The 24,004-nt window shown below is 32.8% G+C and overlaps 1 protein-coding gene across 4 annotated transcripts in view; it reads right to left on the reverse strand.

Annotated features, from left to right (window-relative positions):
- The window catches only part of LOC145265375 (putative receptor-type tyrosine-protein phosphatase mosPTP-1), a 475,862-nt gene that overhangs the window by 329,198 nt on the left and 122,660 nt on the right, over nt 1–24,004 (reverse strand). For all 4 annotated transcript variants that reach the window (XM_080121163.1, XM_080121162.1, XM_080121161.1 and 1 more), the window contains exon 2: nt 3,983–4,098. In XM_080121163.1, the coding sequence (XP_079977289.1) occupies nt 3,983–4,025 (43 nt within the window). In that variant the 5' untranslated portion in view covers nt 4,026–4,098. The remainder of the gene's footprint in view (nt 1–3,982; nt 4,099–24,004) is intronic.

A 24,004-nucleotide genomic window follows, 5' to 3' on the forward strand; every position in this document is an offset into this window, starting at 1 on the left:
TTTTCTCACTTGCATGCCCCTATACCAAATTCGTAGCAGTGGGCTGACATCAGTGGTTTGTTTTCAAACTGATATAAATTATTGCACAGCAAAAATAATTAAATTAAAACAAAAAGCAAGTGTTGTTAAAGACAACTTCATTTTTTTTTTTTTTTACATGACCCAGGCAACACCAAGTACCCTTGCTAGTCTATTATATAAAGGGCAGTTGTTTATGCATTTGTATGTCTAGATAAAACTTTAAAAATCTAAAACAAAAAGGAAATTTGCTTCAGATGTATAATATCTTAAATTTAGATAAAAAATTATTCCTTGAGGTAGAATCAACAAATGATTGCTGCGGGGTGATCAAATTTCATCATATTTCCATTAGTGTGTTTTATCTGCACATGCACCTATTTCTTTCATTTCTGTAACATGGTCGTTACACTCAAACCGTGTTCATTACACTTAAAACCTCTCTTGCCCCCCCCTCCCGCCCATGCCATCTGGTACTGTCCAAAAGGAACAAAGAAAATAAATCCAACTGCTTTTGTTTTTTTCCGTTTTAGTAAAAATGCATTTATCACCATGATTTTCCAAGCAATGTTTTTTCTAACTATTCATTTCGTCTGCCATGACATTAACAATACCCTGCCGTCTCAACACCAGCTTAAAAGTCTCTCACCATGTCCATCTCACCCAGACCACGTATTTTCTGTTTCACCTTTACACATCCATCTCCAACGTAGATTTTGCTTCCCTTCCTGACCACATGCTGACCTTTATTTGCCTTTTCTTCAGACGAAAGCCCGCACACACTTGCTAATTTGCACTCACACTCAAATGCTTCTACTATTGCTAAAAACCTTCGCTACTCATCTAATTCTCAGCTGCTGGTGATATTTTCATACGCGCTTTATTACATTTCAAAGAAGTGAAAACTAATAAATATGTTAATTACAAATCTAATGATTGTTGCAATTAGCTCAGTTGGTATAATGAAAGGCTAAAGATCTCAACGTTTTGGTTTCAATTCCAACTAATGGCACCTCCTTCATTTATACAGGATGCACACCATATACGGATCCCAATGGAGTGGCCACCCCGATCACCAGATCTGTCACCACTTAACTATTTTCTTTTGGAACTCCTCGAATCTGTTGTGTACTAGAATCGTCCATCTGTTAAGCTAATGAACAAGAAAGATATTTGTATTTTTATGAAAACCGAGATAATGTGCAACTTCTGGCACATTCTGTATATGCCATTTTATTTTATTTTAGGATTTCAAAAGTAACCAGAAACAAATTTTTAAAAACTTTAAAGGAAAAAAAACAAAACAAAGAAAACAATGTTTTTCTGCAGTTTATAGATCGTGCTGGAACAATTTATTATACAAAGGGCAGTCATAATCCCAGTGAACATTCATTCTGTTGTCAAGAAATAAACATAATCCAACCATTTTTTTCCAATGACCTTAGCAAGAGATTGGATGTAATATTGAGCATTTTTTTTTTTTGTCTTGTATTAGAATTACAATTCCGGGAGTTTGACAACCTTCATTGGGTATTGAGTTAAAGAATAAATTGTGAGCATTTTTATTTAAATTAAAAAAATCTTTGGAAAACCAAACATTTGGTGTTAGAACACTAATTTTTTATTGTTGTTATACCATTTTCATATATTTATGATTTTTCTTCATTTCATTATTTTTGGTTGTGTTCCAAATTATTTTCAACGCCTTTTTCTTTTTGCATATAATTGAGGAGTTAACACCAAAGAAACTATTGAAGTTTGTTGTGTGTAAACAATTGCAGACTATCTCTGTGAAGTGATTCAGAAAAAAATGGCTTAATTGACAACGCCTTATTCAACATGTTTGGATGGGAAAATGTAACCTCCTCCTCCTCCTCCTCCTCCTCCTCCTCCTCCTCCTCCTTCCATACTTGTCAGACTTTATATCAGATTTTCTTTGGTTTCACTCTCTTTCGTTTTATTGAAGGTTTGGTTAGATGAACTTTACAGCTCAAAATTAGGAAAATTTGGGTACTGGTACAGATTTTGAACCAGACAAAACAGATTTTTATCCAGTGCAGAACATGTAAACAGCCAGAAAAAGCAGAATCAAAACGAGGCTGATTTTTAACAGAGAAAAATAAAGAAAAACACTCATCATATATGTTTATTTTATGACAATTTCTAACAAAGAAAATCAATGAAATATTTTTTTTCTCATGGGAAAGTTAGTAGGGGCCTTTTTTTCTTTGATAAATTGTGTTTTTTCTATCAACAAATTAAAGATTGTAAAGAACAATCAAAAAAACAATGACTTTTTTCCTGGTACCATTTTCAAATCAAACAAAAACAGTTCAGTTTTTTATCCGATTCAAAGCTGTACAAGTTTTTTCAAGATGCTTTTGTAAGGTTATCTGTTTTTCGAGCTTTTTGATTGTCTAAGTGCTTCAGCATATTCCAACTATTCATACAAGCAGCCGAAAGTTGCTAAAGAAAAATTAAGTTTTGTCTATAGGTACCTCCACAGCGATGTGTAAAACGTCAGTAGTACACATTTTAATAGTGATGTCATCATTTCGTGTGTTTGTGTTAATTCCTATGGATAAGCGTTCGCGTTATAATTAGTAATGAAGTAAGGCTTTTTTTTTTGCTATGAATAAAAAAATAATATAAAACTTACCTTTTGTAAAAGAAATACATTTTTATTAACGAACTACACAGACGAGTTAATAAAATAATGCGCCATATATATATATATATATATATATATATATATATATATATATATACACCAATCGGTACGGACCCGACTATAGAAGATCAGATAAATAAACGTGGATTTATAAGATCAAAGAATCCAACCTTGATCGCCCTTTGGGGCCCGTGGCGCAGTTGATAGAGACGTTGAATCTCTACAGTTCCAGATGAACATTGTGTGAAGATAGCGGTTTCAATCCCACCCAAAGCATGCCAGAGGTTAATTGGCCAAAATGTGGCGAGACGACAACAACTACGGATGGCAGTGATGGCTGAGAATGCAGTTAGGAGATTCAAAGTTCCTATCCGTCGCGGTTACCACCTGACGAAGGCCATAGGAATAGTTGGCCGAAACGTTGTGAATAAACAAAACCAATAAAAGATCAAAAACAACAACTAATAAAGATGAGAATAATAGTCCGAAATAAAAATAAATTAATAATATTGAATTTATGTCCAATTTTATTTACAACTTTGAGGTAAGTGAAATAAATAACAGGATTTTATATATATATATATATATATATTAATTATTTGATCTTTTCAGCTTTAAAAAATGTTGAAACTTATCAACCCACATTTATTTCGCTTAGTTTTCAGATCATGAAATATGGAGGGGGGGAGGGGGAGAACACCTAAGAAAAAAAAAGTATATATATATATATATATATATATATATATATATTTACGCTAATATAGTTAATGAAACCTACTTTTAATATGCAAGTTTATTTAATAATGATTGAATATCGAAAATTTCAAGAAAATATGATTATTATTTGATTTTTACTAGATTTTTAAAACATGGGTGTGTGAACGGCTTAAAAAACGTCACTACATAGGAACGTTGTTTTAAAGCGTCGATAATGTAGACACAATTTTTGTCTCGCATTTTCATTATTTTTGTATGCTGTAAAAATTTTTTAAAATATTAGTTTATTTGAAGCTTTTTCTATTAAATGGTAAAAAAGTTAGGATGATAAATTACAATTACATTGTGTTATATATAGAGGGGGTTAAAACTGTGGCGCGCGTTGGAGGTACCTATTTGTCTAATTTAGTATTAATTTTTATAATCAATGAATAATAATAAAAAAAGAATTTTGAAGATTACACTGTTGATTCATTTGATGTAATTCAACATTTTAATATGATGACAAGAAAATATTTGAAAAATATTTCACAACTTGTTTCTAAACGCGACTGATCATCTTGCAATGTAACTTACCTTTGGATTCTACTAAGGCCAGGAGAAAGAGTAAGAGCAACATTATTCCCTTGTAATCCCGGGGAAAAGCAAGGACTCCCAGCCAGCAGAAACACTCGTCTGCTCTGCACCAATTTCTGAAATTAAATAAAAGAAAAGAAATTAGAAAAAGAAAAAAAAAAAAAAAAATCAGAAAAAAAGAAAAGAAAAACGTATATGATTACAAAATCTGAAAATCGGAAGAGACGTTGCACTTGTTTTTCTTTTTGTTACGCTATCTACACAAATTTTGTAATCATGCCCATATTCCGTTATTTTGTCATTATACCAATATTCCTTTATTTTCTTTTAAAGTTGATGAGTTCCTTTCCTTCGGATGAGTTAAGGGCGGAATAAATTAAAAAATGACAATTACATGAATGATTCCGTGCTACAAAACGGGTGCTGTCAAGAATTGAGCATTTCAATTTACTTAAAGAAAAACGGTAAAATGGCCAACCTCTTGAAATTTGGAATATAGACTTTTGTCATATCTATATAATTATAAAACTCAAATGACCTTGTAACAGGTGTTGTAACCACACATCCGGTTTACGACTTCCGGTTGCGCATGCGTGAATAAACAACATGACAACCATAAGAGCATTTTACAACGGCGATTTACCCATCGCTTTCCTTTTTTTTTTTTTAAATTTATTCTCCATTTTTTAATACACCTTTCTTAAAAAACATTCATACATTTTCTTCTACACTACTAACATAAATAAATAACCCCGAAAATGTTATTTTTAATTTGCGTTACAAATAAATAATCAATACGACAATAAAACGTATTGTTTTACTGTGTACGTTTTCAGCGTCCCAATTGTTTTGTTTTGTTTTTTCACGTTTAAATTATACAAATAAACAATTATTAATACTTTCTGCTTTTTTTTTTTTTTTTTTTTTTTACATCGTTCATTTCCGCATTGTCTAAATTAGTTTTATTGACCTTATTATTAATATATAAATTAAATATTTGACCCAATGTTTGTTTAAAATAACTGAAAAAAATTACATTTTATTTTCATTTTCTATTTAAAAAGACATTCTTAACACGGAGAGAGTGCTTTTTTAACTATTCTGTACTTTCAACTAACAATTTCATTTAAAAATGATATATCAAAATTTGAATTTAAATTTAAGTATTATGGTATCATGTCAGTGTACATTTACCTATAAGTATGGCAAACTACTTATAATTCAATGGCTGTAAGTGTTTGTTTTTTTTCAAAAATAAACAATTATAAACTGAACGACTCATAGAAATCTATCTATATTCTTTTTTTCATTTTAATATACTTTCATAGAAATGTTTCCGTTATGTCACAAAAAAATATTTTCTTTACGTCACGCTCATACATTAATTCCATAGCTAATATAACATACCGACCCCCAACAGATCACGGGTAGGGTAATTTATATATATATATATATATATATATATATATTACTGATTTCAAAAGTAATAAAAATAGACTAACTTGAATGCCATCAGCCATAATCAAAACTAAAAGATTTAGCACTGCAGCCATGTTCCCCATCATTCGAGCTAACTTGACAAATAAGTTCTAAAATTAAACCACTTTTAGCTATGATCAGTTTTACGAATGCGCAAAAGTTATAGAAATATGTCGTTAAGTTGAAATGAACATTTTGCATTTCAACTTGATATTTCTGTACGCATTATTCATCCATCCAAACAAAGATTCTACTTGTTATAAACTATCCTTTGTGTAGGATTACTATTTACTGCTAATTGCAGTGTTATGTAACCAGTAGTTTAAGAGTTTATCGGTTAAATATTTTCAAACAAACACACATACATCTGTTTTATTTATATGGATATAAGATTTGGTACGTAAGAGACTACTAGTTTCGTAATTTAAAACCATCAACATAATAGTGTGGATTGTATAAATAGGCACATTTCGAAACTGGTTATGCAAATTTTTATTATTTTAATTCTAGCCAAGCTTTCATAAGAATAGGTGAAAACATGTTGAAGCTAACCCACGCACAGAGATATTTTCAACTATAAACCATAGTTTTTGATGAGGATTAGTAATCTTTAGAATCTATATAATATTCCGTTTGTTCTTTCCTTAATCTTTGAAAAAAGCCAAAATACAATTTTGGAAAACCAAATTGCTTCAAAATAGGCCAAATTCATGAAAAAAGGCCAACCTGGCAACCCTTAACAATATGAGGGTGATCTCCTTTTGAGCTTTTCAACTTAATGCAGCCGTGTTTTTTTAATATCATTATAACATGTGATCACTGTAATGGTGTGAAAAACTTATAATTTCAATGTGTAATGATTTTTCACTGGAAAAAAAGTCAGCAAAACATTCCATAAAAGGGAACATTCGAAAGAAATAGGGCAAAAACAAAAATGAACACTTTCTGCCAAGAGTTGCTAGATTGAAAGCGTAGATTAAAAATTGTTTCTTACAATGTGATTTTATTATTTGTATTGAACTATGTAGCACAATATTACTTTCTGAGTATTTATTAGTATTTATTAATTTATCTCTGTGTTAGTTTTATATTTAAAATACAACGGACACCATTTTCATAGAAACGTTAATGAACTCTTATTTGCTGTTTTTTGGGGGGTTTTTTTATACATAACAAATTTTGCGATATCCTGAAAAATATAAACTTTATCAAAACATTTCCACAAGTCCTGCTAGTTTGTATAATTTTTATTATTCAGACTACTATTCTCGTCTTGGGATTATATTCTCAATGTTTTGGGCGATTTAACCTCCGACCTTCTTCACTTACATCTTGTTAAACTCAGAAAATATTTATGTATAAGAATGCACTTTTACTTCTATCCAGTCGTGGCTAATGGAACAAGAGCAATCTACCCCATGGACTAAATAAAGGGTGTTACATTTCTATCTAAGGATATGAACGCACAACAAATTAAAAAAAAAAACTAATTCAACTCAGAGTTAAAATAAAGGAACATTTATTTTAACATAAAACAAAACATACAAAATATTTACAAGTAAATACACTGTGTTCGAACTACTGCTACTAATAGCTTTAAAAGCGACTGCAGCTTGATAGTGATTTTTATTTTATTTTCACTAAATTCAAATAAAATGCTTTGTGGATGGGTAAATCTAAACTTAAAAATATTAAAATATAGTTCTTTGGTCAGTGAGAAAATATACAGAAATCTTTGTATTTACTGAAATTTTAGTTTTTCCTAATAATGCGATAGTGGGCCTTTAAGGAGTTTCTTTCAGCTGGATTTTCATGCTAGAAACGTTAACAGAGTTATTAACAACAAGTAGCAACTTCACATTAAATCGCTCTGTAAAAACCGACGCGGCTTCTCGTGTAGCGTCCTTATAGTTTCTGCATGGAATTTTCATGATTATTCTAGATTGTTCCCAAAACGTTCTAAATAGAACATTTTAATATTCTATTCCTTTTTATAAAGAAAATGGAATATCAAGAAACATTTTATAAGGAAAACGCCCTCTCATAACAAAGGCTTTTCTTTTGAAACTTTGTATAGATTACAAGACGCACTTTAATATGGTTGGATGCTACACAGGCCGAAACATTGAGAATACTAGCAAAGTTCAAAACAATTATCCAAATAACGCAAAATATAAACTGCATATTCGGACAAAGAATGGGCTTATTCAAAACAAAAATTGTGGCAACAGGAAACGAGCATTTTTTTTATTTATTTAAAAAATAATAAATTAAACCATGTTCGCATACAAATATTTTTAAATCTATCTTACATGAAGTAAAAATGGTTAATAACCGAGGGCAACCTAAAGGTTACTTTTTTATTAGCTACTGCACCAAAGTGCAGAGGAGGCGGCCACATCATTCTCAGGATTTCTCCACTTCCTCTTCATCCTTCACCTTATAACGCTAACCCATTCCACGGAAGGGGGGGGGAATCTCCCAGTCCATTAACGAACACTAACCATTATGCTGGTTAAATCTTATATAAAATAAAAACAAGCAAAACATGTGGGGTCCTCCTCAACAAGTGAACGATTTTGGGGCAATTCTACCCCTATAATCTCCCCGGGGGGGGGGGCAAAGTTATCCCGGAAAATCGATTCTAGTAAAAATTTACTTTCACCATGACTAATGTTTGTGCAGAATTAAAAAAAAAAAAAGAAAAAAATCCAAGGTGTGGTTATTGAGAAAGTGCAAACAAACTAACAGATGAACAGACAAAAGGGAGTGAATAACTAGGTTCAATCCCTCCTTTGTCAGAGGACAAACAATTTTTTTTCTTCTATATTTGTTACTAGCAGGGAGACCCGACATTGATCAGAATCGAAAGAGGATCAACAAATGTTTCACCCTTTCATATTTTATTTATTGTCATATACTCATTTTTCAATAAACTCAATTGCCTGCCTTGGTTGCAGTGCATCAGGAAGAAGCTTTACATGCCTTTCCGCAGTGACAGTCTACATTGCACTGTAGAGAACCTACGATTGATTTTATAAAATTATTTTATATAATGGCTTAAATTAAAGTTTTAACTGCAAACATTAAGTATCATAGTTCAATTGTACTCTAAACATAAATTTTGAACGTGCCTCTGACATATCAAAGAACCTACTGTTGATTTTATATGTCGGGCCTTTCTGTTTGTGTGGTAATAAAACTTCTCAAACGCACTTGTGATGTTAGGCTGTATAAGGCGTTAACTTTGGTCAAAATCGCCGATTCTTTTTTTCATTGGATTTTTTCTGATTATCAATACTTATTGAAGACATTCTTATACAAACTTATCTAAGAACATTGCCAAGTACATAAAGTCAGAGTCCATACACAATGTTCCTTTTATATAATAGTAGAGATTAATATTTGATAAGTCTGATTTAGTCCTGATCAATATTTTATTCTTTATTAGTCATAGATAAAGGCAGAGGGGCTTTCACTCTGACAGTAAAAAGTCCTAATGTTGCTACTCTGATCGGCTGGTACTTGTTTTATAACAAACTAGCGGGGGTACCCGGCATTGCCCAGATGTTTGTAGGTGTGTGTGGTGTTAAATAAAAAAGGATCGAAACCAAACCCGAGGTGAAGTTTGAAAATAAAATCGGGCAACCAGAATGAGTTAGTGAAAGAGGTTTGAATTTATTTAAGAACGAAATTGACAGGTGTGTGGCCGGAAGTCGACGATGACGACGATGAAGGTTTGTTTCTTATAAGAGAAGTAAAAAAAGAAAACAACACTAACACTTAAGCGGGGGAAAAAAACTAACGTAAGGCAAGCGAACGATGAAAACAGAAAAACGAACATGTGAAAAATGGCTTCAATAAGCCTGTTTCGATATTAAAATTTAAAAAATTGGTGGGTATCCAGGTGTTTTTGAGTGTCGCTAAGAATAAGCGAAGTAAAAAAAAAAAAAAAAAAAAAAAAAAAAAATGAAACACTGGTTCAATATTAAAATTGAAAAAAATCGGAAAAACATCTCACACCACGATTCGAACCCAAAACCTTTAGATAATGAACCAAGGCCTTAAGCAACTGAGCTAACACGACTTACATGAAATTTGTTCGGTTTTTCAACTATTTAAAGTAAATCAGGTCACGACGTCATCTGACGCATGCGTAGAATCGGTCATTGTCATGAGAGGACTGTTTTTGTTGACCTCCCCCCCCCCTGTCGAAAATTGTCGATTTCGGAGTGAAAAAGTTAACGTTTTTGGCCAATTTTTCAATATTTTTCGAGCAAAGGATGGAGCTTCGATGTGATACCGAGTTTGTGAATTTTCGTTGCGTCTGTTGAAAGTTTTTAGCAGACATCCAAACATACACACAAACATACATTTTCACTTTTATATATATACTAGCGAGGGGTACCCGGCGTTGCCCGGGTGTTTTTCAGGTTATGTGAAAAAAAACCCGAAGCGTTGACGACGTGCAGTTGGAAAATAGTAAAGGGTTTTAAAAAAAACAGGTGCGCGTTTTTGATTGACGTGACGGCGATAGGTATTCAGCAGTTATTTTGTGCGGGACAGTTTTGAATAAATGGGTTTGTTTGTTTTTAAAAACCCGCTCCCTCGTCTCGAAATGAAAGCTACAGTCTGATATGACGAAGTCGACATTGACCAAACTGGCTCTGGGCCTGTGATTAGAGTCGAGGTTCGCTTTTTTTATACCGAAAACCGAATGTAACGCGTGCTGATGCGGGAAATGTGGAATAATTAAGGTTTGAAAGTGAATAAAATTAAATAGAGAGGTGAGCTCCGTGGGTAATTCGTAGATATTACAATTTATAGATGATATAAAAAGTTTTAAAAAGTTGTGAAGCGAGCAAGCGCTTCTTTGAAAGAAGCCTTTCGTGGACATCGAGGAAAAGCGAACATACATACATACATACATTTTCGCTTTTATATAAATAAAGACGAAACGTTGATGAACACATAATACGGTTTGTTCCTTTTTATTTTCTCTATTTTGTCGGAATACTATTTCCATTATTTTCATCATATATATATATATATATTTCGATATACAACAGTGAAAAAGAAGGAAAAGTGTTCATTTGTACTTTTCGCTTTCTTTCACTGCCTTTGGTTGACAAAGAGAAAAGGAAGATAAAACAAATGCAACTCTTCCAATTCTAAGAAACATTTGACTATAAGATACAGAACTGATTTGCTGAACAAAAAGGGGTGAATGCTGTTATAACTACAATACAAAGGAAGTGTATTATCAGTGAAACATCCACTTTTTCTATGATAAAATTTATTAGCTGTGAGATTCAGATTTCTTTCAGATTGCAGTGGCATTGGTGGCATGAGAAGGACATGGGATTGTGAAAGGGTTCCTTTTTATGATATTAGTAATAAAAACTTAATTGGATTAAATGTGAAAGTTGATTAAATCGATTGGAAATGAAATCTTTATTTTGTAAGAACACGGACCAATATTTGCTAAAACTGACTGAACAGTTTTAAGTATGTACATTTGTGTAACAAAGTTATTAACCGGGATTGCAAAGTCAGAGGTTTAGAAAGGAGTCAGTATTGCAAAAATAATGGATTTTTTAAAAACAATTTTTAATCTTCTAAGAATGAACAATCTGAATATTGGAAGATTTTAAAATAAGGAGTGGGTGTCAAAGTGGGATATCTCGAAATTCCATGAGTTGGACCTTACATCTTCTGCAACCTTGTTTCTTTTTTTTTTTTTTCAACAACCAATCCAACTACAATGATCTGGTTTGAATGACAACTGCTAAGTCTGAACTACTTTCCCAGCATTTCACTTTGAACTCCATTGTGGACTCTGCAAACTACTCCCTCCTATTGTGAACTGAAGCCGTACTTAATGACCTGATCATTACTCCTTCTCATGTCTTGGGTATCATAAAAAAACCTTGACACAAAGTATGTGGTATGATCTTATCCATGTTATATTAATAAAGATATATTGAGCTGAACAGACTCTGGATTAGCTCCTCCAACTCCCTCTATAATATCAGTAATCAAAACCATTTTTAAACATTCTTTAAAATCAATGATCAATTGTAAAGTACGCTAAAATATATTTTAATTAATGTAGATTTTGTATTTATTATTTTAGAGTCAATTCCCTATCGAATATGAAATAATTATTTCATATTCTATTGTACCCAGTATACAGTCGTGATTTCAGAAATAAAAATATATATGGCTTGAGTGACATCAGCTAGAATCGAAACCAAAACCAAAATTTACAAGATACAAGCAAGCAAGCAAGGACGTCTGGACGAATTAAGATTATTCATAGAGCAAGATTTTTTTAGGTTGGACCTTTGAAAATTTTCCATAGTCTGAATAAAAGGTTTGTAGCTACTGACTCTGCATATGCATTAAAAATAAATCACGATAAATCATTATAGGATTAATGTGGTTAGATTTGCCACTTGTTAAATTTGGTTGAGTTTTGCGCAGATCGTGCAGGCGTGTGGTGTTTTGCGAACGATTTTAGAGAGTAGGGATTCGAATAGGAGAATGCGATGCATGGAGGAGGTAAGAAATGGTGCTTTCAATGAAAGGAGTTATGGAAAGAAGAGGGAATAGTCGGATAAAAGGAGTGAGATAAAGGGAGTAATGAAAAATAATAAGAAAAGTAGAAAGAGATAACAAATAAGATGAAGGGGAATAAGAAATAGAGAGAGAAGGGGGAATAAGAAATAGAGAGAGAAGGGGGGAATAAGAAATAGAGAGAGAAGGGGGGAATAAGAAATAGAGAGAGAAGGGGGGAATAAGAAATAGAGAGAGAAGGGGGGAATAAGAAATAGAGAGAGAAGGGGGGAATAAGAAATAGAGAGAGAAGGGGGGAATAAGAAATAGAGAGAGAAGGGGGGAATAAGAAATAGAGAGAGAAGGGGGGAATAAGAAATAGAGAGAGAAGGGGGGAATAAGAAATAGGGAGAGAAGGGGGGAATAAGAAATAGAGAGAGAAGGGGGGAATAAGAAATGGAGAGAGAAGGAGAATAAGAAATAGAGAGAGAAGGAGAATAAGAAATAGAGAGAGAAGGAGAATAAGAAATAGAGAGAGAAGGAGAATAAGAAATAGAGAGAGAAGGAGAATAAGAAATAGAGAGAGAAGGAGAATAAGAAATAGAGAGAGAAGGAGAATAAGAAATAGAGAGAGAAGGAGAATAAGAAATAGAGAGAGAAGGAGAATAAGAAATAGAGAGAGAAGGAGAATAAGAAATAGAGAGAGAAGGAGAATAAGAAATAGAGAGAGAAGGAGAATAAGAAATAGAGAGAGAAGGAGAATAAGAAATAGAGAGAGAAGGGGAATAAGAAATAGAGAGAGAAGGGGAATAGGAAATAGAGAGAAAAGGAGAATAAGAAATAGAGAAGGAGAATAAGAAATAGAGAAGGAGAATAAGAAATAGAGAAGGAGAATAAGAAATAGAGAAGGAGAATAAGAAATAGAGAAGGAGAATAAGAAATAGAGAAGGAGAATAAGAAATAGAGAAGGAGAATAAGAAATAGAGAAGGAGAATAAGAAATAGAGAAGGAGAATAAGAAATAGAGAGAGAAGGAGATATCAAAGAGGGACAGGAGGGAAGGAAAAATACAAAGGTGAAAGAGAATATGAAAGAGGAGAACGAGAAATTAAAGAGGTATAGTATACAAATAAAAAGAAGAAAAAAAATAGAAAATGAAGGTGAATAAAAATACAATAGAAGGGGATATCAAAGAGAGGTGATAAGGGAGATAATAAAAAGACAAAAAGGGGGAAGAATACAAAGGAGAAAAAGACAACAAAAGAGAATAAAAGAGAATGCAACAAAGATGAATATAAAAAAATGGTATTCGATGAAGAAGGAGAATAAAAAAGATTTTATATGGAGGAGAATACAAAGATTGTGATGGAGAAGTGGAAATACAATGAAAGAGGAGATTTAAAAAAATAGAAAAAAAAATAACAAAAAGTAGGAAATAAATAAGCAAATAGAAATAACGAGAGTAGAAGGAAATAGAATACAAACAAAAAAGGAAAAAAGAGAACAAAGAAAATAAAAAGAATACAATTAATAAGGTGAAGAATATATATATATATATATATATATACCCTCCCCCGAAACCTCTGGCCTTGATGGAGTGAAGATTAAAACTTGCTATGGTTTCAAATGATCTGAAATAACAACAAGAGGAGACTTGATTCCAAATATTTCTCATATGTAATATCTTCCCTCTTTTGGAAATGGGCTACGATTGTGAATATCTTCAGTATTAAATAATCCTTATACACTGTGAAATTTACTTTATGTATGAAAACCAAAGAGGGGAGATATTACATATGAGAAATATTTGGAATCAAGTCTCCTCTTGCTGTTATTTCAGATCATTTGAAACTATAGCAGCGAGTTTTTGTCTCCCCTCCATCAAGGTCAGAGGTTTGGGGGAAATACCAGATATTTTGTAATTCATATGCAAAACTAAGAAAACAAATGACTGATTGAAATATTGGTAACGGTGCAGTATCCTTCCACCCACAAAACATCCTTTAAAATTACCACTATTACAGGTTTCCGAAAACGAAAATAACAGTTAAAATCTCAGAAAACGATTAGTTTCCAAGATATGAAGAAATTATAGTTTCAAAAAGTGGGGGGGTCACTTTTCTATATTAATTTAATATAAAATGAACATCCACTTTATAGCCACAATTTGGGGGAGATGCTTATTTGGTAATTGTGGCCTGGTAGACCAACACAAAATCTACCTTAAAAACTTGTTTTATATGGGTGTTCGGGTGTGCTGAAAACGAATATCACATTTAAATTTTCTGCAAGTATTTTTCGGGTATTAAGCAATGTAATTCTTCACGTTATAAGTGATGACCATTGTTGTACAGGCAAGCGTGTGCATATTTTTGCTTAATGCCCGGAAAAATACTTATTTCCAGAAAATTTAAATATATTCTTTTTCAGCACACCTGAAAACCTATGCGACAATGAATACCACCCCTAAACAAAACAGACCCCCTCAAAAAAAGGTGGCCATAAAGTGGGTGCTCATTTTATGTTAAATTGATATGAAAAGTGATCCTCTACTTTTTGAAAAAATGTGCGACTTTAAAGGCAAATATCACATAGCCCATGACACAATTCAGGTCATTACCTTTCCAACGAGCCTTCATTTCTTAAATTCCGTCAATAACCGCTGAGATTTTGAACTTATAAAATTGCCAAAAAAAGGTGGTATATCTATATACGGACATATGTATACTTGTAGCCAAATTGAATATTGAAATGCTCATATCTTTGGTTCTATGGGACGGTACTACATGAAGATTTGCAGGCTAATCTATGGCGGAAATTTTATGACAATTGATAAAAAAGAACCTATGTTTTAAAATGAATAAAATATGCCCAAATCTGCCTACATTTGTATATATAGTGTCCTGGCAAGCTGCTTCATTTGTCTCCCCTACATTTCTATATTTGCTGCTTCGGTTTTCTCCCTACATTTGTATATAGTGTCCTGGCAGGCAACTTCGGTTGTCTCCCCTGTGGCCTTGCCAGACCACTAATATACGGATATATCTATACTAGTAGCCAAATTGAATATTGAAATGCTCATATCTTTGGTTTTATGGGACGAAGCTACATGAAAATTTGCAGGCTTTTTGGAGATTATAATACTATTCTATGGTTAAAATTTTATGACAATTGGTAAAAAAAACTCAAAAAAACCCTATATTTTCAAACCAATAAAATATGCCCAAATTTACCTACATTTGTATATATAGTGTCCTGGCAGGCAGCTTGTTTTGCTGCTTCGGTTGTCTCCCATGTGGCCTTGCCAAACCACTAATATATATATATATATATATATATATATATATATAAGGTGAAGAATACAATTGATAAAGAGAATATAAATATTGTGAATGAGAATAAGAAAATTAAGGAGAAATAGAAAAGATGGAAAACACCATGAAGGAGAATACAAAGATAATGAAGGATGAGAAAGAAAATACAATGAAAAAGAGAATTTATAAAAAAAAAAAAAAATAAAAAAAAAAAAAAATAAAAAAAAAGCCAATCGAAATATCGAGAAGGGCATATGAAGAAAAAATATGAATGGGAATATCAAGCAATAGGGTGAAAAGATGAAGTAGAAGATGGATGCTAAGAGGAGGCTGAATAGAGGAAGTGGATGTAGTAGTAGTGGTAATAGTACTAGTAGTCATCATGACATGTCAGGATGGTGGCCAGCAGCAGCAGCATCAGTGGAGGGTAGGGATGGTGAGTATGACTGACTGGGAGACACAATCTATTGTAGCAGCTTTAATAATAAATCTAGAGGATCAGTTTAGAGAGAGAGGAAAATCGATGGACACAAGATGATGAACACAGCAGCCGAAGACGAGCGAAGACAAAACCAGGCAGTAGGAGGGGTGGGGGTAAAAATGGGAGCAGTTCCGAGCAGAAGAAATTGCTTTTCCGCCTGCCATCTTTGTTTCAGGAATAGTTGTAATTGCGTCCCTCCCCACGGAATATTCCGGGGGTGTGAGGTGGGGTTAAAAATTCGGTCAAGTTGCAACCAATTGATTTTTTTTTTTTTTGTGGGGTACGATATTGTCAGCAGACACTCTTTCGCAGGGGAGTGAGGGTAGCTGTAATCTACCTCTACAACTGGGATGATTAAAGCAGCACCCTGGAAGCCTCTTTAGTTTGATTTTTATACCTCCTTACTTAAAATGGGGGGGGGGATCATAAAGAGTCGCCATTAGTACTAACAAGTTTTGATTGTTTTTAATGTATGAACAAGTCACTGCTTATCAAGGCCTGAAGGCCATTGAAGGATAAGGATTAATGAGGATCCCATATAAATAGCATAGCAATACTATGAGGATTGGCAATTGATGGTTGAAGCTGGGCAGAATTTGATTAAGAGAATGCTTCAAGAATTTGCTAACATTGGACTTAAAAACAACCATGTTGTAATCAGAAGGGAGGCAGCCCAGTGGCATATTATCATACAATTATGTGCTGATTAGCCGAGGGTTTTCCATGGCAGTGAATGTTTGGATACTGCCCCTTTATCCAGCCGTTGATGGAAGGGATAACATCCAAAGCTATTCGGTTGTTTTAACCTACTGCTTCAGAAACCGCCGGTACAGACAGCTAATCAGCATATATTATAAATATAACAAAATCGAGCACTGTAATTATTTCTTACGCATGATGATTTCACTGCAGAATGAAACATCTATGTAGCTAACTTTTCATATTACTACTTCTGAGCTCTCTCTCTCTCTCTCTCATATATATATATATATATATATATATATATATATATATATATATATATATACACACACACATACACACACACAAGGTGTCCACAAAGTCTTGTTACATTATGTAGCCAGACTTTGTGGACACCCTGTATATATATGTACAGGGTGTCCACAAAGTCTGGCTACATAATGTAACAAGACTTTGTGGACACCCTTTATATATATATATCTCCTAAACTAATGAATGGATCATTATCAATTTTGGAATATATATTCTTAAAAAGCACTGACATAGGCACATTATTTTTTTGTTTGTAAACGTTAATATTTAGGATGCATATGTATTTTTTTTTTACCTATGAATTTTGGTATATATATTCTCAGTAACCCAGTGATATACATGGGCATGTATATATATATATATATATATATATATATATATATATATATATATATGTATATATATATAACTTTACCAAATTAATTTTAGTAGCTCACTTAGCTACCTTATTTATAACCATTCAAAATTTGCTAAAAATCAGAAAATTTGACGTCTTCTGTGCGATTCATCTAAAATTCAATTTTCACATTGTACACCTAAAAATGCAAACTTTGAAAAAGTGAAAAATCCTTAAAAATGTAACAATATCTTGCAAATAAAAATTAATGGAAGCAATCCAGCCTAAGCATAGAGAAAAATTCCATTACCCATCGGAAAAAAAAAATGTGCAAAAATGACACAAACACAATTTGCCTGCTCATATAAAACTCATTTCAACAGCTAACATACTGAATCTTCCTAATATGATTCATAGCACAGTAGAGATCAAGATAGATGTTTCTTTTAATAGTAAATCAATATGAAAGAAGCCAGATTTGGATCATGTCAAAAAAGACAAACCCAACAAGGAAAAAAATCTTATAGACAACTTGGATATTTTTTCTTTTTAAAGACAACACCATTATGACAAGAAGCAGGACTTTAAGGACAAATTTATCTTAAATTAACCTTTGACGACTAAATATTTGCGTTTACTAGCCAAATAGAAAAGCTACTAGCCAAACCCATGTGATTTTTGGAGTATGCCATTTTCATTCTATGACTAGTATATACATGTAAGATTGTTCTGTATTTTTTATAATTAAATACAATTCTAAATATACATCAGATTTTACATCGAGACTTGGCGGTATGAACATTAGAATTCCTTCAGGTGTCTTTGAAACAGCCTTTGCTAAAAAAGTTTGTTCTATTAAATCTTTTACCAGCGGAACCTGTGGAAATTCCACAGCAGACTCTTTCATATGTAATATATTGATGTTGGCATTCCCGAGATGTTCAGTATAAAATGGAGACACCCTGATATTATTGTAGCTCTTTTGTTAAAATTGCAAAAGTATTTATTTAAGCTAGCAGGAATGCCACCAATTCAAAAATAAAAAATATGACTTAGGTGCATCTGCTTGAATCAGAACCGAAACCAAAACTTATGAAGAAAAAAATATATGTGTATATATATATATATATATATATATATATATATATATATATATATATATAACTTGAGTTCCTTCAGTTATAATCAAAACCGAAACCAAAACTTGTGAAGAATTCTAGGTAAAATTATTTATTACAAGAAATGGAAGGTCGTAACAATTAAACGACAGTTACTGAGAAGAAAAAAAAAAGTGCAAGTGTGACACACAAAATAACATACAGGCTATCGTATTAATATATATAGATTGTTTAAATAATTTGACTTTGCTCGTTTTATTTTTTTTTAAATAAAAGATTGAAAAGACATTTTTTACTCAGTAATGAGCTTTGGAAGATGTTTGGTGGGGCGGGGGGGAGAAAAAAAAACACAATCGCCAAAAGATAAGCGTTTTATTATTTCTAGTTGCCGTTTAAAAAAAAAAAAAAAAAAAAAAAAAAAAACTCACAAATGCGACTGTTTCACACGCAACGTAAAACCCAGAGATGCTTTTTTTTTTCTTTTTTTTTTTTTAAATGGTACTGTCTCTAATTGCAGAGTGATACACAATATTGTCCACACCAAAACTGGAAATACCAACAGAAAAAAATAAATCGCCTGTCAATGAAAATGGTAACCAGAGATGATACGAATAGAAAGAAAGAAAATGAAATTAAGATAAATTTTCCAATCTGAGTATCACTGCCCATGGGGAGGAGGTGAGTGGTCAAAAACCCAACATTTCCTAAATAGATCCAATCAGTTTCAATTAATAAAGTCAAGAGAAAAAAACCAAGTACAAGGGAAAAAGCAAAAAGCCATTCTTTGATGAAACTAAAGTCCTCTAATTATCAATTACAATAGATTATTTGGAAGCTTAAGTCTTCATGACAATATTAACATTTTCAATGGACATACAAGAGGCTTGAGCAATTTAAGTGGAAATCCGTTTTTCCTGGATTCTGAAGTGGAAAACTCGCACCCTTTAGTACCTAGCTTGAAGTAGCCTGGAGAAAAAAATGCCATTTTGAACATTAAAAATTGACCGTATGTCTAATTTTGCTCTTGTGGGAAAAGGTGCATAATAGGGACATTTGAACCAGAAAGAAACGGGAGATTTTTTTTTTTGTAAGGAAAAATAAATAAAATAAGAAAGGATAAATCAGTCAATATTTACAGACTGGGACTCTATAGGCCTGGTGTTCTGCCTCAACCAATAAAAAAAGTGCAATCTGAAACCCATCTTTTCTTGCAGGTGGATTATGGGGAAGGGAGCGACATCTAACAGCATAAAATTTATGAGGGAAAAACTATGATGATTCAGTCAAGGTCATTTGAAAAGGTCAGCAGATAGCCATCTTTATTGAATCAACTAAAACTTGGGAGGGCCTGTTGAGGATTTCTTATCTATTAGTGTTGCAACGATTAATGGAATCAGAATCGGAAAAATAAAAACAAAATTTGATTATTTCCTGATGCCAAAAACGATTCTTTTGTCTTTTTTATTTGATTTCCTTTAAAGAAAAATCTTCCATTGCTGGTATTAATGATAAAATGAGAAATATTGATTTTAAATGAACACTTAAAATCTATAAATCACCCCACCACACAAGTGCTTTTACGTTTGAGAAAATATCTGCACATTTAATGTGTGTTTTTATGGTAGTCGGGAAAAGTTAGCAACGTTCTAATTAAATATTAAGAGATTTATAAAGAATCTGAATCAGAATCGGTAATTGTATTGGAATTGTCCCGTCACAACTATTAATATACTAAAGTGAAATCAATATTTGTTTCCCTTTTATTTTCAGTATATTTTAATCACAAAATAAATGTTTAAATATACCTCAATTTGGAGATTCAGTTATGTTTGATTATCACATGTTTTTATTGTGCAGTGGTTAAGACGTTTTCACTTATTTCTCACCCGTTTTTATGCAGGAAGTGTATGTCAATGGAGATGTGCGAGAAGTTAGTACTGAAACGTACAATACTGCTGTATGGTCACAAGACCTGCGTCTTGCACAAAGATCTTTACGCACTCTAGGTTTTCGACATGTACTGTCTTTAGCACATCCTATGCATCCATCTTTCTGACCAAATTCCAAACTGCAGCATCCATTCAACCTGCACCACTACCAGCGTCAAAGATTCTTTTAAAAAATATAGTTTGTTGGTTGGTTGGTTTGGTCATGTTCTTTGATATCCTGAGAAAAAATTTATCCACAAATTGATAGCTTGAATCAAACATCTGCTGGCTAGAAGAAGTGCGGAGATGATCAACTGAATACTTGGATAGGTACAGAGAAGATAGAGAGTTAATGGTTGACCTCTGCATTTTTTGTTTTTGCCACTTGAACCAGGAATGGCTGGATTATACCAGAGGCTCAGCTGACGATTGGTGAGGGTGATACAAGATGCAGTGAACTTATTTAGAACCAGCTTAACCCTACCCTTACTCCCACCCCCAGAGTTGAATGCCGTTACAGTTAGTTTTACAGATGAGAAGTTAGATGCAGAGTAAATATATTTGGATGGCAAGGCTATTGAGGTTGTTAAGTTTTGTTACCTTAGTGATATTGTTGGAGCACAAAGGGTCAATGTGGTTATAAAAGTAAAATGTGTATAGAGTAAGTTAAGAAAACCTCCGTCATTACTAATTAGCAGAGTGTTACTAATGTTGAATAAAAAAAAGTCTTTCAAGCATGTGTAGTGTGATAATATATGGAAAGTGAAACCTGGCCAGTGAGGGTTGAGAACATGCGTTGCATGGAGAGAAATGATAGGAAAATGAGACAATAGATATATAATAGTAATAATAATGCAACTCTTCAAGACAGACTGAGGAAATGATAAATATGTACCCGAGGGAAAAAGCCGTCTGTGAAAATCGAGATATCTTTGACTCTTGTGATATTTTAACAATATGTATAACGCATCCATAATCGTTCCGAAAACTTTTAGTTTCTATGGAGTATTTTAAAGGCTTTTAGATATGGACACAACCACCAATTTGAAAATTCAAATATTTCAGATATGCATTAAATTTTATTCATGGTCATTAGACATCAATTTAAGAGTTGTTTAGTTCTCTCTCCCTGCAAGAACTTAGGCACCAGGATTGGAAAGTGGGATTCAGAAGTTAGCGTCCCTGAGGAGGGGCATTCTGGTCTGCAAAAATGCCTGGCCAGCCTCGTCGGCATTCCCCAGTAAGAGCGCCTCAGGCAATTAGCAATAAACTAACCCCTTCTCAAAGTGAGAAAGCAAAGCATGGGAGGGTGGACCTCCTAGAACTGCACAGAACTAAACTCCCACCGCAAAAATCAACAGGGACCAGATCATTACAGGAATGGCCTAATTTCTGTTGATGAATTTAAGAAAGATTTACTGAATTTCATCTTAAGAACCCTTTAGCTTAAGCCTCAAATTTGAGGTTGTGCCCATATGCTCCCTGGGTACGAGTTCAATTTCTTTGCGTCTGAGAACATGATCTCGTCAACGGAGGTGCCTCATTGCAACTCAGAGATAGGATATGAATAGCATCAAGATTAAACTTTGAGATTTGAGATTTTCTCCAGTGATCTGGTGTGAGCCAATCTAGAATAACAGTTCCGATCAAAGATCTGAAGTCTGTGCAAATCCTTCTGTCGCAATAACCAAAGTTTCAATTCCATATCAGCATCTCTGAATCTGACTATTGTACCTGGTGACATTCCTGTATTTTAAATTCCAGTTACCAAATTATTTCTAACCCACATGACTGACTTTGGTTTTGCAACTCTGCACGAATTCCACATCTTTTTATTATACACAAAAGACATAAATAGGTTTATTCTCAATAGCATTTTTGTTATGCCAAGTTTTGTTTTTAGGTATTTTGTGAAAATTCTTTTATTTTTCGTGATGGGCATTTTATAAATTGGATTCGTCGCTGATAAAGAAAAAATAATGGATTATATAAATAGTAATATTGTTTCATTAATAATAAAAAATTTGACCAACTTGTTTTGGGTTTTTTTTTGTTTTTTAACTATTTGTGAAGAGCTATTTTAAGGGGGAGTTAACTGGTGATAATTTCTGAATACTGTCATGAGATCGTCAATTGTTGTTTAGCCATAAACTGTTTTTTTTCTTTTTTTTTTTTAATGAAAACTATTTGCTCAAGTTACATGATTTTTGAGGTTTGCTACTTTTTTCTCTTCTTCCTCCGCCACCATGTCTTGTTTTTAAGAATTATGACAAATATTTGCGACATAAGCCTAACAAAGAACAAAACAACCTTTTATCTTCCTTTTTTGTTAAAACTATTTTGGTCAATGGAATAGGGGAAAATCTGATTTTAGTTTGTATACAAGACTAGTAGAGACCCGACGTTGCCCAGGATTGAAGAATGATCAACAAATGTTTTACACTTTCATATTTTTATTATCATCAAAATCGGTGAAATCACCCATTTTTCAATCAAGTCAATTGATTGCCTGTTCTAGTTGGGGACCTATCACGGTACACTGAGAGAAAGCTCCACATGCCTCCATGCAATGACAGCCCACAATACATTGTAATCTACATTGCACTGTAGAGAACCTACTGTTGATTTTATAAATTATTTTGTTTTTTAGATATAATGGCTTGAATTAGTTTGAAATGCAAAAGTCAAGTATCATGCTTTAATTGTGCTTGAACAGGAACATCCACTTTAAACGCATCCCTGTCATATCACTGTTGATTTTATATGCCTATCCTTACTGTTTGTGAGGTAGAAATGGCTTGAATCTAAGTTTAAAATTAAAAAGTCAAGTATCATGGTGCAATTGTGCTTTAAAGAGAAACATTCATTTTGAATGCACCTCTGTGATATCAAAAAACCTATTGTTGATTTTATACGTTGAGCCTTTCAGCTTGTGTTGTAATAAAACTTCTCAAATGTACTTGTGATGTTAGGCCATGTTGATTTTTGATACCTAGTGAATAAATGTGCTGATTTAGTAATTTAAAACTAGTCAACAAAAGAATCGATTGTATGTCGGATCTCGTTATGCAAATGCTTATATCATTTTAGTTCCAGCAAAGTTCCTACAAGTAAAAACATGAAGCTGGCCCACGTGCGAGACTTAAAAAAAAGAACCATTTTTGTTTGTTTTACTACAAACTGCACAATCAATCCAAGAAAGGTTTTATGCTGTAAACAAGGATGCATGGTTAGTACTGCAAATAAACTTGCTGCGATTAATATTTATTAACTAGCAGAAAAGCGCCCAACTTTGCCAGTCATAAAATACGCTTAAATATATTTTAATTCATGCAGATTTCATATTTATTATTGCGGAACCAATTCTCTATTAAATATTTTTATATGCTTAGTACCGATTTAAAAAAATATAAAAACAATGACTCAGGTGCCAACAGCTAGAATCGAAACCAAAACATTTAGTGCTCCAGACGCATTCGCTACCATTTGAGCTAATCCGATAGATAAGAAAGTTATAAAATTAAACCTCTTTTAGCTATGATTAGTTTATGCCTGCTCAAACTAACAGAAATGTCGGCAGAGTTGAAATGAACATTTTGCATTTCAACTTCTCGACCTGTATGCCTTAATCATTCAGCCAAACAAAGATTTTACTCGCTATAAAATCATCCTTGGTGTATGATTAGTATTTCCTGTTAATTTCATGACCAGTAGTTTAGTGGTTAAATATTTACACACTGACTAACACATACATACATACATACATCTGTTTTATTTATATAGAAAAAGATGCT

The sequence above is a fragment of the Euprymna scolopes genome, chromosome 40 (assembly GCF_053919585.1).
Source record: "Euprymna scolopes isolate OS-2025 chromosome 40, ASM5391958v1, whole genome shotgun sequence".
NCBI lineage: Eukaryota > Metazoa > Mollusca > Cephalopoda > Sepiida > Sepiolidae > Euprymna > Euprymna scolopes.